This window comes from Vicia villosa, unplaced genomic scaffold (assembly GCF_029867415.1).
Source record: "Vicia villosa cultivar HV-30 ecotype Madison, WI unplaced genomic scaffold, Vvil1.0 ctg.002258F_1_1, whole genome shotgun sequence".
Classification (NCBI taxonomy): Eukaryota; Viridiplantae; Streptophyta; class Magnoliopsida; order Fabales; family Fabaceae; genus Vicia; species Vicia villosa.
Window position 1 is genome coordinate 271251 of NW_026705878.1, and position 19130 is coordinate 290380.

The 19130-nt window shown below is 37.3% G+C and overlaps 1 protein-coding gene across 1 annotated transcript in view; it reads left to right on the forward strand.

Moving 5' to 3' along the window:
• LOC131638303 (uncharacterized) overlaps positions 1–19130 on the forward strand; it is a 43847-nt gene that overhangs the window by 23294 nt on the left and 1423 nt on the right. The window contains exon 2 of the mRNA XM_058908856.1: positions 18433–18496. Within this exon, the coding sequence (XP_058764839.1) occupies positions 18433–18496 (64 nt within the window). The remainder of the gene's footprint in view (positions 1–18432; positions 18497–19130) is intronic.

Here is a 19130-nt window from a genome sequence, read left to right on the forward strand (position 1 = left end):
TAGTACCGCATGTTATGTTTTGAATAGGATAATAATACGTCCCATACTGAACAAAACTCCCTATGAATTACTAAAAGGTAGAAAACCTAATGTATCTCATCTCCATGTATTCGGTTGCAAGTGTTTTGTCTTGAACAATGGTAAGGATAATCTTGGTAAATTCGATGCTAAAGCTGATGAGGGCATATTCCTTGGTTACTCACAATCTAGCAAAGCATATCGGGTATATAATAAGAGATTACTTATAGTAGAAGAGTCAGTACACGTGTCTTTTGATGAATCTTATACAAAATATGTCGAGAAAGGTCTTTCGTTTAATGGTGCAGGTCCATCCACTGAAGACATTATCAAGGATAAGGAAGACGAGAATGAAAGTATTGTAAAGAAAGATGCTGAGAGAGAGAAAGATGAGTCTCACGATGAAAATGAAAAAGAAAGCATCTCAAACAATGAAGAACTTCCCAAGGCCTGGACAAATGTGAAAGACCATCCAATTGACAATATAATAGGAGACATCTCAAGGGGCGTTACAACACGCTCAAAGATAAGTAACTTCTGTCATCATTTTGCTTTTGTTTCACAAGTTGAGCCGAAAAACGCTAAGGATGCATTACTTGATGAGCATTGGCTAATGGCCATGCAAGAAGAATTAAACCAATTTAAACGGAATGATGTTTGGGACTTAGTCCCTCATCCGGGAGATCATCAAGTAATAGGCACTAGATGGGTTTTTCGTAACAAACTTGATGAAAACGGCGTTATTACTAGAAACAAAGCTAGATTAGTTGCCCAAGGTTATAATCAAGAGGAAGGTATTGATTATGAAGAGACATACGCTCCTGTAGCACGTCTCGAAGCTATTCGTCTCTTACTTGCTTATGCTTGTTCTAAAGACTTCAAACTATTCCAAATGGATGTTAAAAGTGCCTTTCTAAATGGCTATATAAATGAAGAAGTCTATGTTGCTCAGCCACCCGGCTTTGAGAATTACATGTATCCAACTCATGTCTATAAGCTGAAACGTGCTCTATACGGTCTTAAACAAGCCCCTCGGGCTTGGTACGAACGTTTGAGCAAATTTCTCCTTAGTCAAGGGTACTCTAGGGGTAAAGTTGACACTACTCTCTTTATTAAAAGAAAAGATAAAGATATTCTCTTAGTCCAAATTTATGTAGATGATATTATATTTAGGTCGACTAATGCAAAACTTGTCAAAGATTTCTCTAAGCTTATGCAGAGTGAATTTGAGATGAGTCTCATGGGTGAGCTAAATTTCTTCCTTGGCCTACAAATCAAGCAACTCAGTCATGGAACGTTTGTGAATCAAACTAAATACTGTACGGAGCTGCTCAAAAGATTTGGAATGAGTGAAGCAAAGGAAATTGACACACCTATGGCAACAAATACCAATCTAGACAAAGATGAGAAAGGTAAAGAGGTTGACGTGAAATTATACCGAGGTATGATAGGTTCACTATTGTATCTTACTGCCTCAAGACCAGACATTATGTTTAGTGTGTGTATGTGTGCAAGATATCAATCTTGTCCAAAAGAATCTCACTTAAAAGCTGTCAAAAGAATTCTGCGATACTTACGTGGAACTACTACATATGGCCTATGGTATCCAAAGGGAAATGAGTGCCATTTGGTAGGATTCTCGGATTCAGATTTTGCTGGCTGCAAATCCGATAGAAAAAGCACCAGTGGAACATGTCATCTATGTTAGAACAAGATTTGTTCTTATCAATTATCTTAGTTTTGATGATAACAATAATATGAATTTTGCTTAAGATAATATGGTACTCTAATCAAATGCAATTTCCCTTTCAGGAAATATATAAAGAGTACGCATAATTCAGCGCTCAGAAGTTGTGTCTCAAATGGTTCAGCATGCAACATCAGAACATGGTCTGGCAAGACATCAGAAGATGGTCGAAGCAGAATCAGAACATGGGTCTATGGAAGCATCAGAAGAACATGAGATCAGAAGCACTGAAGATCAGAAGATGGTATCACGCTCAGAAGCACTTCAAGGTCAGAAGATCAGAAGATGCTCTGCACCAAGCTGTTTGACTCTGATGATATTCAAACGTCGTATTCACAAACATCAGATCAGAAGGAAGTACACGTGGCAGACTACGCTGACTGACAAAAGGAACGTTAAAGCTACTAAAGGCTACGTCAGTAGACACAGCGTGAACAAGGCTCGAGGTAGTTGACAAAAGCGTATAACATTAAATGCAAAGCTGTACGGAACACGCAAAGCATTAAATGCATTCAACGGTCATCTTCTCAACGCCTATAAATATGAAGTTCTGATGAGAAGCAAGGTTAACGATTTCGCACCAATACAATTCAAATTAACTTGCTGAAACTCTGTTCAAATCAAAACTCAGAATCTTCATCTTCATCAAAGCTCACTACATTGCTGTTGTAATATCTTAGTGAGATTAAGCTTAAACGTTAAGAGAAATATCACAGTTGTGATTATAGCTTTTAAGAAGCATTTGTAAACTCTTGAATTGATTACATTAAGTTGTAAGGAACTAGAGTGATCAGTGTGATCAGTATACTCTAGGAAGTCTTGGCAGTTGGCTGAGCAGTTTGTAACTAGAGTGATCAGGTTGATCAGAATACTCTAGAGGAAGTCTTAGGAGTGAACTAAGCCTAGAGTGATCGTGTTGATCAGTAGACTCTAGAAAAGTCTTAGGAGTGAACTAAGCAGTTGTTCCTGGAGTGATCAAGTTGTGATCAGAAGACTCTGGAAGACTTAGTTGCGGCTAAGTGGAAAACCATTGTAATCCGTGCGATTAGTGGATTAAATCCTCAGTTGAGGTAAATCATCTCTGCGGGGGTGGACTGGAGTAGCTTCGTTAACAGCGAACCAGGATAAAAATAATTGTGCAATTTATTTTTATCGTCCAAGATTTAAAGTTACACTTATTCAATCCCCCCCTTTCTAAGTGTTTTTCTATCCTTCAATTGGCATCAGAGCGCCGGTTCTAAGGTGCAAGCACTTAACCGTGTTTAGAAAAGATTCAGGAAGAGAAAAACGCTTCATTTAAAAGATGGTTGATGAAAGTGAAAGGACTACACCTACACCTGCATCTACATCTGGCTCTGCTGAGCAATACAACGGTAACAATGGTTATACTAGACCGCCGGTATTTGATGGTGAAAACTTTGAATACTGGAAAGATAAACTGGAAAGTTACTTTCTGGGTCTAGATGGTGATCTATGGGATCTTCTGATGGATGGTTACAAACATCCAGTAAATGCCAGAGGCGCAAAGCTGTCAAGGCAAGAAATGAATGATGATCAAAAGAAGCTTTTCAGGAATCATCATAAATGCAGAACTGTTTTGCTGAATGCTATCTCTCATGCTGAGTATGAGAAGATATCTAACAGGGAAACGGCCTATGACATATATGAGTCCTTGAAAATGACTCATGAAGGAAGTGCTCAAGTCAAGGAGACTAAAGCTCTAGCCTTAATCCAGAAGTATGAAGCCTTCAAGATGGAGGATGATGAAGACATTGAAAAGATGTTTTCAAGATTTCAAACTCTTACTGCTGGATTGAGAGTTCTTGACAAGGGATACACCAAGGCTGATCATGTAAAGAAGATCATCAGAAGCTTACCCAGAAGATGGGGTCCGATGGTGACTGCATTCAAGATTGCGAAGAATCTGAACGAAGTTTCTCTGGAAGAGCTTATCAGTGCCTTGAGAAGCCATGAGATTGAGCTGGATGCAAATGAGCCTCAAAAGAAAGGTAAGTCTATTGCATTAAAATCAAATATCAAGAAATGCACTAACGCTTTTCAGGCCAAAGAAGAAGATCCTGAAGAATCAGAATCTGAAGAAGAAGATGAACTGTCCATGATTTCCAGAAGGCTAAATCAACTCTGGAAGACCAAGCAAAGGAAGTTCAGAGGCTTCAGAAGTTCAAGGAAATTTGAACGTGGAGAATCTTCTGATGAAAGAAGATTTGACAAGAAGAAGGTCATGTGCTATGAATGCAATGAGCCTGGACACTACAAGAATGAATGTCCAAATCTTCAGAAGGAAAGTCCCAAGAAAAAGTTTCATAAGAAGAAAGGTCTTATGGCAACCTGGGATGAGTTAGAAGATGATTCAGAAGATGAGCAGGCCAACTGTGCGCTGATGGCGACAGAAGATGACGGATCAGAATCTACATCAGAATCAGATTCTGAAGAGGTATTTTCTGAACTTACTAGAGATGAGTTAGTTTCCGGTCTAACTGAACTTCTGGAACTCAAGTCTCAGATCAGTCTCAAATACAAAAAGCTGAAAAAGCAATTTGAATTTGAAACAAAGAAGCTTGAGTTGGAGAATTCTGAATTAAAAGAAAAACTTTTAAAATTATCCAATAATGTTGGATCTCCTTCTAATTCAGAAAAATCCACTCCCAGTCTAAACCATATTCTGAAAGAATATGATTTAAGTTTCAGGAAGTTCTTATCTAGAAGTATTGGCAGAAGTCAGCTAGCTTCTATGATATATGCTGTGTCTGGAAACAAAAGAGTCGGCATTGGTTATGAGGGTGAAACCCCATACAAACTTGAACCTGTTGATGAAATGAAACTCACATACAAGCCATTGTATGATCAGTTCAAGTATGGCCACTCTCATGATATTAGGCACACTTCACATGCACAAAGTTTTCACATAACACACACCAAGAAGCATGTGACACAACCTAGGAAATATCATGAAACTCACATTAAGAATTATCATGCTGTTCCTCCTATTACTTACAATGTTAAATCCAAGTTCAATCAGAACTTGAGAAAATCTAACAAGAAAGGACCCAAAAAGATGTGGGTACCTAAGGATAAGATTATTCCTATTGCAGATATCCTTGACTGCAAAAAGGACAAAGCACAACATGTCATGGTACCTGGACTCTGGATGCTCGCGACACATGACAGGAAGAAGGTCTATGTTCCAAGACCTGGTGCTTAAGTCTGGAGGAGAAGTCAAGTTCGGAGGAGATCAGAAGGGCAAGATAATTGGCTCTGGAACTATAAAGTCTGGTAACTCTCCTTCCATCTCTAATGTACTTCTTGTAGAAGGGTTAACACATAACCTCTTATCTATCAGTCAATTGAGTGACAATGGTTATGATATAATCTTTAATCAAGAGTCTTGCAAGGCTGTAAATCAGAAGGATGGCTCAATCCTATTTACAGGCAAGAGGAAGAACAACATTTATAAGACAGATCTGCAAGATCTTATGAGTCAGAAGGTGACTTGTCTTATGTCTGTTTCTGAAGAGCAGTGGGTCTGGCACAGGAGATTAGGTCATGCTAGTTTGAGAAAGATCTCTCAGATTAACAAACTGAATCTTGTCAGAGGACTCCCTAATCTGAAATTCCAATCAGATGCTCTTTGTGAAGCATGTCAGAAGGGCAAGTTCTCCAAACCTGCATTCAAGTCTAAGAATGTTGTTTCTACCTCAAGGCCATTAGAACTCTTGCACATTGATCTGTTTGGACCAGTCAAAACAGCATCTGTCAGAGGAAAGAAATATGGATTAGTCATCGTAGATGATTATAGCCGCTGGACATGGGTAAAATTCTTGAAACACAAGGATGAGACTCATTCAGTGTTCTTTGATTTCTGCATTCAGATTCAATCTGAAAAAGAGTGTAAAATCATAAAGGTCAGAAGTGATCATGGTGGTGAATTTGAGAACAAATCCTTTGAAGAATTCTTCAAAGAAAATGGTATTGCCCATGATTTCTCTTGTCCTAGAACTCCACAGCAAAATGGGGTTGTAGAACGAAAGAATAGGACTCTGCAAGAAATGGCCAGAACCATGATCAATGAAACCAATATGGCTAAGCATTTCTGGGCAGAAGCAATAAACACTGCATGCTATATTCAGAATAGAATCTCTATCAGACCTATTCTAAATAAGACTCCCTATGAATTGTGGAAGAATAAAAAGCCCAACATTTCATATTTCCATCCTTTTGGATGTGTATGTTTTATTCTGAACACTAAAGATCATCTTGGTAAGTTTGATTCCAAAGCACAAAAATGTTTTCTTCTTGGATATTCTGAACGCTCAAAAGGCTACAGAGTATACAATACTGAAACATTGGTTGTAGAAGAATCAATCAATATCAGGTTTGATGATAAGCTTGGTTCTGAAAAACCAAAGCAGTTTGATAATTTTGCAGATTGTGATATTGACATATCAGAAGTTGTTGAGCCAAGAAGCAACGCATCAGAAGCAGAGCTTCTCAGAAGCAAAGAATCTGAAGATCAAGTATCAGCTTCTCTGGAGGATCTGAGTATTTCTGAAGAACCATCTGTCAGAAGATCATCCAGACTCATCTCTGGTCATTCAGAAGATGTCATTCTTGGAAAGAAGGATGATCCAATCAGAACAAGAGCATTCCTTAAGAACAGTGCAGACTGTCAATTAGGTCTTGTATCTTTGATCGAGCCAACTTCTGTTGATCATGCTCTAGAAGATCCAGACTGGATAATTGCTATGCAAGAAGAACTAAATCAGTTTACAAGGAATGATGTTTGGGATCTTGTTCCTAGACCAGATGGATTCAATATAATTGGTACAAAATGGGTCTTCAGAAACAAGCTCAGTGAGAAAGGCGAAGTGGTAAGGAACAAAGCCAGACTGGTGGCTAAGGGTTATAGTCAGCAAGAAGGGATTGATTATACAGAAACCTTTGCACCAGTGGCCAGGTTAGAATCTATTCGCTTATTAATTTCTTTTGCCACTCAACATAACATCACTCTCTATCAGATGGATGTTAAGAGTGCCTTCTTAAATGGTTATATAGATGAAGAAGTTTATGTCCATCAACCTCCTGGTTTTGAAGACTCTATGTCTCCTAATCATGTTTTTAAACTTAAGAAATCATTGTATGGATTGAAACAGGCTCCCAGAGCTTGGTATGAACGCTTAAGTTCTTTCCTTCTGGATAATGGTTTCACTAGAGGAAAAGTGGACACTACTCTCTTTTGTAAAACCTTTAAAAAGGATATTTTAATTTGTCAAATATATGTAGATGATATTATTTTTGGAACATCTAATGCTACACTTGGAAAGGAGTTTGCTAAGTCTATGCAGGCTGAGTTTGAAATGAGCATGATGGGAGAACTCAAGTACTTCCTTGGAATACAAATAAATCAAACATCAGAAGGAACGTACGTTCACCAAACCAAGTATGTGAAGGAACTTCTGAAGAAGTTTAATCTTCTGGACTGCAAAGAAGCCAAAACTCCTATGCATCCAACATGCATCCTAGGTAAGGATGAGGTAAGTAAGAAGGTAGATCAGAAGTTATACAGAGGTATGATTGGATCTCTTCTATATCTGACTGCTTCTAGACCTGACATTCTGTTCAGTGTTTGTTTGTGTGCTAGATTCCAATCAGATCCTAGAGAATCTCATTTAACTGCTGTTAAGAGAATTCTAAGGTATCTGAAAGGTACTACTAATGTTGGTTTAGTTTACAGAAAATCTAAAGAATACAACTTAGTAGGATTCTGCGATGCTGATTATGCTGGAGACAGAATTGAAAGAAAAAGTACTTCAGGAAGTTGTCAATTTCTTGGAAGTCATTTGATCTCCTGGTACAGCAAGAAGCAAGCAACTATTGCCCTATCAACCACAGAAGCAGAATATGTCGCTGCTGCTGGTTGTAGCACACAGATGCTCTGGATGAAGAGTCAGTTGGAAGATTATCAGATATTTGAGAGTAACATTCCTATATTCTGTGATAATACTTCTGCTATATGTTTATCTAAGAATCCTATTCTTCATTCAAAAGCTAAACATATTGAGATAAAACATCATTTCATAAGGGACTATGTTCAGAAGGGTGTTATTTCTTTAAACTTTGTTGATACAGACCATCAATGGGCTGACATCTTTACAAAACCCCTGGCTGAAGATAGGTTTAAGTTCATTCTGAAGAACATCAGTATGGATTTATGCCCAGAATGAGAAGATGAGAAGTTCTCATGTATGAGTATCTTCTGAAATGAATGTGGAACATTTTTTTTAATCAGAAGTTCTGATTGAATTCTTTTAGAAATTATGATTCGGTTATTACTAACGTTTCATTGTCTAAGTTGATTCAGAACCTCTTTTAAAGCAAAACAGCTGTTACGTTTTATCTCGGGATGGTAAACCTGTCGTTACTATTCATGGATAAGCGCGCGTGCAGTTGAAGGGACGCCGACCATAGGTAACTGTGCTAGTCACCTCATTTGTCTTTATTATCTCTCCTCACGTCACGTAACATTAAATGCTTTTCATCATTCGTTTCACTTTATTTTTCTTTTAAATACTCTTCAAAATGGTTTTTGGTTTCCTATCTCTTTGTTTTCCTCTTAATGTTTTTTTTTTCTCTCTCTCTCTCTCTCGTGTTTTCATTTCTTCTCTCAAAACCTAGCGTTCACTCTAAGTCTGTTGAAGCTCCATGACTCAAAGGCGACAGATCTCTGTGCATCTCGGGATGGCTCTTCTAATACCGCTCAAGTCAGACTCTTCTTTGATGTTGTTATCAACTTTCATCCAAAGACAGAAGACTTTCTTGAGTTGTGGGAAGATATACTCAACTTCTATGTTGAGTTTCTTGACCGAATGTTGTTTTTTTTTGTTTTTTTTGTAGTCATTTCCTCTTTGGAAATTCTACTTTGTAGTTTTCTTTTCCTTGTTGCTTCTGCTTGTTAAACATAGGAACCTTTTGTAATATCTTTTGATTATCAATGAAAAGTTTCCTTGTGTTTTACATTCCAGTAAATGTTTTCTTTTGTCGTTTTATACATCTGAATCTTTTTAATATTCTTTTTGATGTTATGACAAAAAGGGGGAGAAGATAAATGATAAATGATTTGATTAAATCTATCAGTTGCTGGGTAAAGGCTCCCACATATTCACTAACAAGAACTGCAAGTTCTATATGGTTTAAGTGTTTTGCAGGTACACAGAAGTGAAGTGAATCTTCAGAAGCAAACACTAGAAGCAAAACCATGGAAACTGAAGCAAGCTGAGTGCTGTCAAGCTTCAGAGATCAGAAGCAGAAGAATGAATCAGAAGCACTGATAATAGAATTTGAATATCATTGTCTATCCTGTTCTGACAAAATTCTATTTGCTCTGATACATATAATGTTATGGCTCTGATACATTATTTGCTCTGATACATTATTTCAGCCTATATGGCTCTGATTCATATAATGTGATCAAACATACATTTTATGTTCTAACTCGCTCATGCTGACTTTTGTCGTTTAGTTTTTGTTCTGTAACATTTCAGGATGTAGAGATGCTCTGATGATGCTCTGGTACATTCAACAATGTTCTGATACAAATCTAGCATGAAGTGATGATTGGTAGACATTCAAAGTTCTGAAGCTATCCGAGGGAAGCAGAAATCAGAAGATGTGAATGTTCTAAAAGATCCAGAAAACTCAAGTTCTGAAGCTGTCCTGAATGGAAGCAGAAATCAGAAGCTGTGAATGTTCTGAAGATCAAAGAAATTCAAGTTCTGAAGCTGTCCTGAATGGAAGCAGAAGTCAGAAGCTGTGAATGTTCTGAAGATCAAAGAAATTCAAGTTCTGAAGCTGTCCACGATGGAAGCAGGAATCAGAAGCTGTGAGTGTTCTAAGGATCTAAAGAAATTCAAGTTCTGAAGCTGTCCAATGGAAGCAGAAGTCAGAAGCTATGAATTCTCTGAAGACAGAAGCTTATATGATCGTCTCTACCGAAATAATCAGGGAAGTCTTTTATTAAAGTTCTTCGAGTATTTATTTCAGGGGGAGATTATTTATCTCAGGGGGAGATTGTTAATCTCAGGGGGAGACATATTCATATGCTTATGCTATAGCTGTGTAATTTGTCTTTTGCCGTCTACTCTTTCTGATCGCAAATTCATATCATTTATATATGTTTTTGTCATCATCAAAAAGGGGGAGATTGTTAGAACAAGATTTGTTCTTATCAATTATCTTAGTTTTGATGATAACAATAATATGAATTTTGCTTAAGATAATATGGTACTCTAATCAAATGCAATTTCCCTTTCAGGAAATATATAAAGAGTACGCATAATTCAGCGCTCAGAAGTTGTGTCTCAAATGGTTCAGCATGCAACATCAGAACATGGTCTGGCAAGACATCAGAAGATGGTCGAAGCAGAATCAGAACATGGGTCTATGGAAGCATCAGAAGAACATGAGATCAGAAGCACTGAAGATCAGAAGATGGTATCACGCTCAGAAGCACTTCAAGGTCAGAAGATCAGAAGATGCTCTGCACCAAGCTGTTTGACTCTGATGATATTCAAACGTCGTATTCACAAACATCAGATCAGAAGGAAGTACACGTGGCAGACTACGCTGACTGACAAAAGGAACGTTAAAGCTACTAAAGGCTACGTCAGTAGACACAGCGTGAACAAGGCTCGAGGTAGTTGGCAAAAGCGTATAACATTAAATGCAAAGCTGTACGGAACACGCAAAGCATTAAATGCATTCAACGGTCATCTTCTCAACGCCTATAAATATGAAGTTCTGATGAGAAGCAAGGTTAACGATTTCGCACCAATACAATTCAAATTAACTTGCTGAAACTCTGTTCAAATCAAAACTCAGAATCTTCATCTTCATCAAAGCTCACTACATTGCTGTTGTAATATCTTAGTGAGATTAAGCTTAAACGTTAAGAGAAATATCACAGTTGTGATTATAGCTTTTAAGAAGCATTTGTAAACTCTTGAATTGATTACATTAAGTTGTAAGGAACTAGAGTGATCAGTGTGATCAGTATACTCTAGGAAGTCTTGGCAGTTGGCTGAGCAGTTTGTAACTAGAGTGATCAGGTTGATCAGAATACTCTAGAGGAAGTCTTAGGAGTGAACTAAGCCTAGAGTGATCGTGTTGATCAGTAGACTCTAGAAAAGTCTTAGGAGTGAACTAAGCAGTTGTTCCTGGAGTGATCAAGTTGTGATCAGAAGACTCTGGAAGACTTAGTTGCGGCTAAGTGGAAAACCATTGTAATCCGTGCGATTAGTGGATTAAATCCTCAGTTGAGGTAAATCATCTCTGCGGGGGTGGACTGGAGTAGCTTCGTTAACAGCGAACCAGGATAAAAATAATTGTGCAATTTATTTTTATCGTCCAAGATTTAAAGTTACACTTATTCAATCCCCCCCTTTCTAAGTGTTTTTCTATCCTTCAATCTATTCTCAAATTCATTGATAAGTTGGCATAGCAAGAAACAAGTATCGGTTGCATTATCTACTGCTGAGGCAGAATATGTAGCTGTTGGAAGCTGCTGTGCACAAATATTATGGCTCAAGCAACAACTTCTTGACTTTGGTATTAAGCTTGATCGCATACCTATCATGTGCGACAACACAAGTGCCATAAACTTGAGCAAAAATCCTGTCTTACACTCACGTACCAAGCATATTGAAATAAGACATCACTTTCTACGAGATCATGTAGAGAAAGGAGACGTTACATTTGAACATATAGAAAGCAAGAAGCAAGTAGCTGACATCTTCACCAAACCTCTAGCAACGGAGCAATACTTCAACATTCGTAGGGAATTAGGGATACTCGATATCTCTAATTTGGGCTAATTACGTTTGTTCTCTCTTAATATTATTTCCTTTACTTTATCTATATATTTTTCTGCTAACATTTCTCTTAGCGTAAAGGTAGTTCATCATCAAGCCAGGCGTCATTCCACATTGACTAAAGGCTGTCACTAAAGTTGACACCTACATATTGAGACAGCGGTAATGTAATTGTTGTTCACTTCCAAAAATATTATTGATACTATAATATGCTATCAATTAACATGCTTATAGTGACATCATGCATAAATCGCTCTTGCTCATATATGTGTCTCATCTTTAATACACCTTTAAACATATTTTGGCTCTCATGCTATCACTATCTACCTTTTATCTACTATGCTATGAATGCTAGCATTTTATCTATGTTTCTCTCGTTACTCTTCTCTTCTGTTTTTTTTGTTTCTCTTTTTGATGTTGTCAAAGGGGGAGATAGATGCTGAGTGTACGGGGGAGCCATGTTGAGAGATAGATGCTGAGTGTACGGGGGAGCTTTGTTGAGAGATAGATGCTGAGTTTGTTGAGTATTTGTCACTTACTACCAAAGCCTCGACTACTGGTTTGCCATCATCAAAAAGGGGGAGAATGTGAATACAAGATTACACTCAAAGATGTTTTTGATTCATGGCAAACTCAATAAGCATTCAAACAACAAAGCGGGAGCAGAAAACTCAAAGAAAAGCAAGCATTGATCACTCATGACAGAACAGGTTGATCTATTATGCATATAGGTCGACTCAACACAAGCAAAACAAGAAGAATGCAGAAAAGCAGCAGTTAGGTCGACCTACTGTCAACCCAGGTCGACCTAAAATGGAGAAAAATCCATATACTTCTGCTAGGTCGACTCACACATCATCTAGGTCGACCTAAATTGAAGAAATTTACATATCAGTCTGCTAGGTCGACCTACACAACAACTAGGTCGACCTAATCTGAGAAAATGTCCCCAAAACGCATCTGAAGTGAATTCTGGTCGACCTACTCCTTCAACAGGTCGACCTAACTGGGAGAAAAATTCTGCAAGCTCTGCTAGGTCGACCCAAGCACTACAATAGGTCGACCTAACTGATCAAGAATGCAAAAAATTCTGTTTCTCTCATCTCCAACTGTTAAGCTATCATATATATTATCCAAGGTTCAATTATTACAATCAACACCAACGACTGAAAGATACACAAAGGCTTCTCATCTTCGTTCTTCGTCATCTCCAACACAATTACACATAATCATTCTTGCGTTAAGGGTTAGTGATCGAGTTCGATAACGTCCATGGAACGGAATTGAAGATTCCTAGTGGGTGAAGATTTGTGGGGTTTTTGGTGAATAAAATCTGCGGGTTTTGTCCTCCAAGATAGGTGTTTCTTGGGGGTTTTTATCAAGAGGTTTCATCGAGGATCCATCTGAGTGTGAAGATTGAAGAACAAGGGTTCAAGGCAATTCAAGACACTGCAGAAAAGGGATCGAGTGAAGCTCTTGGATAACCTTGATCTGACTCAAGAATAAGGGGGAAGAAGATTCAAAGGATCGACATAATTGGTTTATGGTTTATCGCTTTGTTATCTTCTTTGTATATACTACTTTCAACATTAATGAAAGATTTCCCAATTTCAGTTTGGAATTGGGGGCAGACGTAGTCATAGCGAGGACGATCGACGAACTGCCTAAACAAATATCGTGTTCTTGTCGCTTTTACCTTTTCATTTACATTCTGTTCATATTTGGTTATAATAGCAAATTGATCAACGATTCGAGTGTTAAGATTGTGAATTAAGGACTTATATAAACATCACAATCCATCACACATTGAACCACCATCAATTTGATCATTATCACCAAGTGTTTGTGTTTTTGCTTCTTTCACCATTACTGCATTGCAAACGTAGTTTATCATATAAGAAGTTAATTGATTTTCAATAGAGCGACGTATTGATTCTATAGTGTATTCTCTTATCGTTTATCTCAAGCTGGTTAGTGGTTTTAACACACATACAATCGTTTCAATAGTGGTTCGGAATAGACGTGAGTCGATTCAGAATCACTTCCGCTTAAAGTTCAATTAATTCTGAAAAATTGTGTAAGATCTATTCACCCCCCTCTAGATCCTAAGGCCAGCGTCTAACACATATAATGCCTTATATGGTTGCACATTATTCCCTTTAATATTCTGCATCTGTTAAAAGCGAACTGAATCTCACTAATCCATCTTAGCAGGCGCGATGTCGAGAGCTATTCCATAGGACATATTATTCCAAAATATGTTTCAACATTCCATAGGACATCTTCTTGCTGAACCTGTTTTATTCCTATGTTCTATTATCACTTTTTACATCCTATTCTACATTATATTATTGCTGCTATGATTTGTTTTACAAAAATTAATCCAATCTTAAAACCAAAGAACTTACAGACGATGTTTCCACACCTACCTTTTGGATTTGATTTGTGATTATTTTATTTGTTGATTGGTGAAGCCATTCGCGAATATATCTGGGTTTCTTGCATCTTGTTAGGCAAAAGCAACAAACTTTCCCCATTTTCTATTTTTTCTGTTTATCTCATTCTTGCATAGCTGGAAGTTCTAACTAGTAGGCATTGTTTTCTGGAAGTCCTACCTTGTAGGAAATTTATTTTTGTGCTTGCAATCGAGTCAATAAAGTGGGAAGGGCCCACAATCGGCCCCATATTTAAAGTCCATTGGTCTTTCTTAGCTCGCATTACATGTCGATTCTTTGAATAAATACTCCTCCTCTTTTCAATTGAGTCAAAAAAGTGGGAAGGACCCGTAATCGGCCCCCACAATTTTTCATCGTCTTCACGATATTTAGCTCGTGTCTCTTAGACGTTGATGCTTTGAGTCTTCACTCAACTTGCTCCCTTTATGCTTGAGCCAATTCTAGTGGAAAAGAGTCATCGACTCCCACGCCAATCCATCTTGGATTCTTGTTTGCCTTTGAAGTGGTTACTTCTTTGTTTTCATTACTTGTTCAAGTAATTGATTGGTTGATTGTGAGATGTTCACCTCTTATCTTGGAAGTGTTCACTTCCCTTGTTTGTGTTGATGCCATGTTCCCTAAGGATTGTGATTCCACCTTGTTCAAGGTGAATCATATAGACATTCAGATGTTTATCCATGCATGTTAAAATTAGGTAGATTTCCCTCTTATCCCAAACTTTAGGTCCACAAGCATGACAACAAGTAGGATTGAGTTTCCCTTTTGATTAGTCTTTTGCATTCGTGCTTCTTTTGTAAGTTCAAAAGTGCGCCTAAGAGGGGGGAGGGGGGGTGAATTAGGACTTTGAAAAATTATCAATTTTTAGAAACAAGTTATTCTAATTTTTCTGGTTTATGGCGAGATTATGAAAGTAATAAAGTGCAGAAAAAATAAAGGACACAAGGATATATCCTGGTTCCCCTCACAATCCGAGAGTACTCCAGTCCCCTTTCAACATGAAAGAGATTTTACTATTGTTTGTGACTTGTACAAGACCCACGCAAACACCAAGAACAATCCTCTTGGACTAAGAACAATCCTCTTGGATTGTACACTAAGTCCACTAAGAGAACAATCCTCTCAAAGTGACGTTCTTGCTTCCAACAATCCTAGACGGCGAGATACAACCAACCAAGTAAAACAAGAAAAATAATCCTTTCCTTGCTACTCTCTTGTTTCCAACAATCCTGGACAATAAGCAATTACAAAACACTTTTGGAAAATATTTCAGTAGTAAAGTTGATGAACATATATCAATCACTAGGATTGATCTTCTCTTCCAAACAAGAAATTTATAATGACAATATAGTGTTCAAGTGTTTTGTGAATGATGGAGAAATTTTTCTGAATTGAATATGAAACAGTATGCAGAAAAATATCAATGAAAGTTTAAGTATCAAAATACTTGTTTGAAAATGAATGAGAATATGATTTCTAATTGTAATGGAGGATTCTATTTTTAATTTGAATTTTCATGTATTTATAAGTGTACTACACCTCTATGAAACATGGTAAATTTTGAAACATTTTCATGAAGGTTTGCAATAGTTTAGAATAACAATGGTTCATGAAAGAACATAATTTTAAATTTAGTACAATACTTCTTAAGTAAGTTAAAATAATCACTTGACTTAACAAGTTCACAACATTTTTCAAATTTCAAATTTAAAAATACTGTTTCAGAACATTGTAAATTGTGGCGGTTTTTGTTCTGTTACGGTAGGTCAAAATGCCACAATTCACCAAAAACTGCATGCTTGAAAAAATTGAAAATTTGCCTAACTATTTGAACCAACCTAATGCAACATCTATTGATTTATTCAAGTCAATATATTATATTTGAAAGTGATTTAACATGGTTCAAACATGATAAAAAAATATATTTGAAAGTGATTTTGAACACAAATGACCAATGCATGCAAGTGATTTTTTGGAGAATAATTTGAGCACTAAAATTATCAATATAATTGCATGCTTGTACCTTTATCAATCAAGATCCATGCTTAGTCTTCAACTTTAATCTTGAAAAATTTGGTGCTATCTTTTGCTCATGATAAGACTTGGACACTTGAATTGAAACATTTTTCTTGAAGCTTTTTCCATACTTTTTGACATGATTATTTGACTTTCACTTTGTCTTCATCAAAACACATTGGATGGAGAGTATTGAATTCACATCTTTTTCTTTTCAACTCTCAAAACATCTAATAAATAACAATTAGAATTAAACCACTACAAGCCTTACGAAATGGAAAGGAGTGGGCGGGTGTAGTTCCTAGGTCTACCTGGACCCGCTTCACACTCCAATCCCGTATTTGCACTTTGATCACCAATGGGTCATTTTTAAGCGCTAATACACCCTCTGCATCCTTCCTGAAAAAGATAACGACTGTCGAGTCATCCTCCTTCTCCGCCACCGGCTCCTGGGAAACATGCATTATGGCCCAAGTATATATCTTCCTGTTTGAACTGGCCTCACATCCGCAGCAAAGCCGCCAGGGATAGTGTTAAGTGTATGACGGGTTACTCGAGCTTCACGTACCTCATCGGTTCCCTTGCCTTTTTTCTTGAAGGCTTTTTCGGGTTAGATTCATCCCTAGAAGGAATCCTCTTTCCAGACTGTCCTCCAACGTTCTTCACGTAACAAAATAGTCGGCCCCTCTAAAATTCACCGAAACTTAATCGTCCCATATCGCCTCAGAGAGTAGCTAGGGATCTAGAAGCTTCTCCTCCGCGTCCTCTCTCCCAGACTTTTTGCCTGCAAAATCTGGACGATATATTGCAGGGTCTCATTGTGGTGCCAAAGAGCCTCTACCAAGCCCAACAAATGTGCTAAGTCCGGTGGATCGCCTTCACTTGACATCACCTTGCTGGTAATGCTAGTGATTTCTTAAAGGTTTTCTGGTGTGACCTTAGGAGAATTTTACCAAGGTCGCACGCTGGATGCCAAATGTTCTTGCTTAACACTAAAAAGTTAGCTTCCTCAAGGAGAGTTGCAAATGTATGGATATTTTGTGTCTGTTTTGCGTGTTTTCCAGATGCCTTTCCCATTCAGGCGGATGCCTTTATATAAGCCTTACACAGCTCTTTATTTTCCCTTTTAAGGGAGTGCCCTTCTGCGTCCCTATTCCATTCATGGCCCTGTAACGTTTGTTGTTGCCATAAACACGTGTAATTAAAGGCTACATAATGTATGACTCATCATTAAGCTGCAATTACAACCCTTGCTCTTCCCTGATCCGGCTACATATGGATTACCCTAACAGGACGAGCATATAATCGGCATTACCATCATTTTTCCGGGCTTGGACTACACCTCGACTTGACAACTTCCAACTATTTATACCTGCTTCATACCCGACCATGTATTGGCTAGGTAGTCGGACCCGGTCACTACCATCAGTCTCATATACCAACCTACCCCCTATTCTCTGTCTGAGTTCTCACCCCGGCCATGTAAAAATATTTTGGGGTGTACCCATGGATTTTTTTAAAGTTCGCCCATATGGTAAGTGAAAAATACATATTAACCCTTTCGAATTATTGAGATAACTTTCATTTAAATTTATAATTCCGTTCAAGCGCTTCATTTTATATATGTTTAATTTTTTGATACACTTCAAAAAATACCTATAATTATTCAATAAAAGATTATTTTTATTGATTTTTAATTTGAATTGTGAATTTTTCTTGCATAAACAAAAGCAATATAAACAATTTGATAGTAACTAATTAAAATATAAATATTAAGTTGTTAATAAGTTGTTAAAAATATTTAAATCAACTTAATTATTTAATAATCATAAACCTTTTTTATGATTAATATTTTTTTTGAAATTTTGGGATCCAATTTTGCGATAGACTAATACAAGAAGACCAATTCCACCATCTACTTGTGGAGACCCGTTTAAAGGCAGAACAAAGCTCTATATGAACTGCCCCAACACATGAGTTGTTTGCACCCAACGAAATTCGTTTTTTACAAAGAAAAAAACATTAATTATAAATTTTTAATATAAATATTACACAATTTCCAATATTTTTTTTACATTTAGCTCCTAACATGCACTCTTAGGGTACATATTAGCATAGTAAAGCTAACATGTGCCCTAAGAGCACATGTTAAGAAACACATTAATAGAAAGTTTGTCTTGAAAAACAAAGAAAAAAAATTTAAATATAAAATTTAAATAAAAATATTATACAATTTCCAATATTTTTTTATATTTAGCTCTTAACATGTGTCCTTAAGGCATTTTTATATTTAGCTCTTAACATATGCACTTAGGAGCAGTGTTGTAAAAACCGGACCGGACCGACCGGTCGGACCGGTTGGACCGGGAACTGGCCAGGTTCGCTTGGCGGATCGCCTGTGTCGTCGAATCGGAGGAAACCGGTGCGAACCGGTGTCAACCGGGAAAATCGGTGGTTTGTGCGGACCGGTGGTTCAATTGTTTTTATTTTTTTAAAATTTTCTTTCACTCAAAACGACGTCGTTTTGAGTTTTTTAAATTTTTTAAAAAAATATATTTTATTTCCTGCACACAGCCACACGCATACCCCTATCTTTGTTTCAATCTGCAGAGATAAGCCACACAGCAGCCATACGAAGAACAACAACAACCGTCTGCTAAAATCTCCGCCGCCGGCCGCTTTCTTCCCCTCCACCGCGCCTCCACCATCAATCTTGCCGCACCACCGTATGTTTTCCCATTGTTGATTATCATATGTGTTAAAAAATTAGGGTTAGTTTAAATTGAAATTGAAAATCTGTGTGTTTGTAGTACAGTAGTAGTTTTATTCAATGTCAATATTGTAGTAGTTTTATTCAATTTGTGTGTTTCTTGATCGAAGAAAGACATAGAAAAAATTTGGTAACCATCTTTGTTTTACTTTAAACAACTACTGTGAATCAATCTGATCGCAGTGAGAAACGATTTCTCCATGTTGCATGTTGGTCAAACAATGTATGGTTGATATAATTAT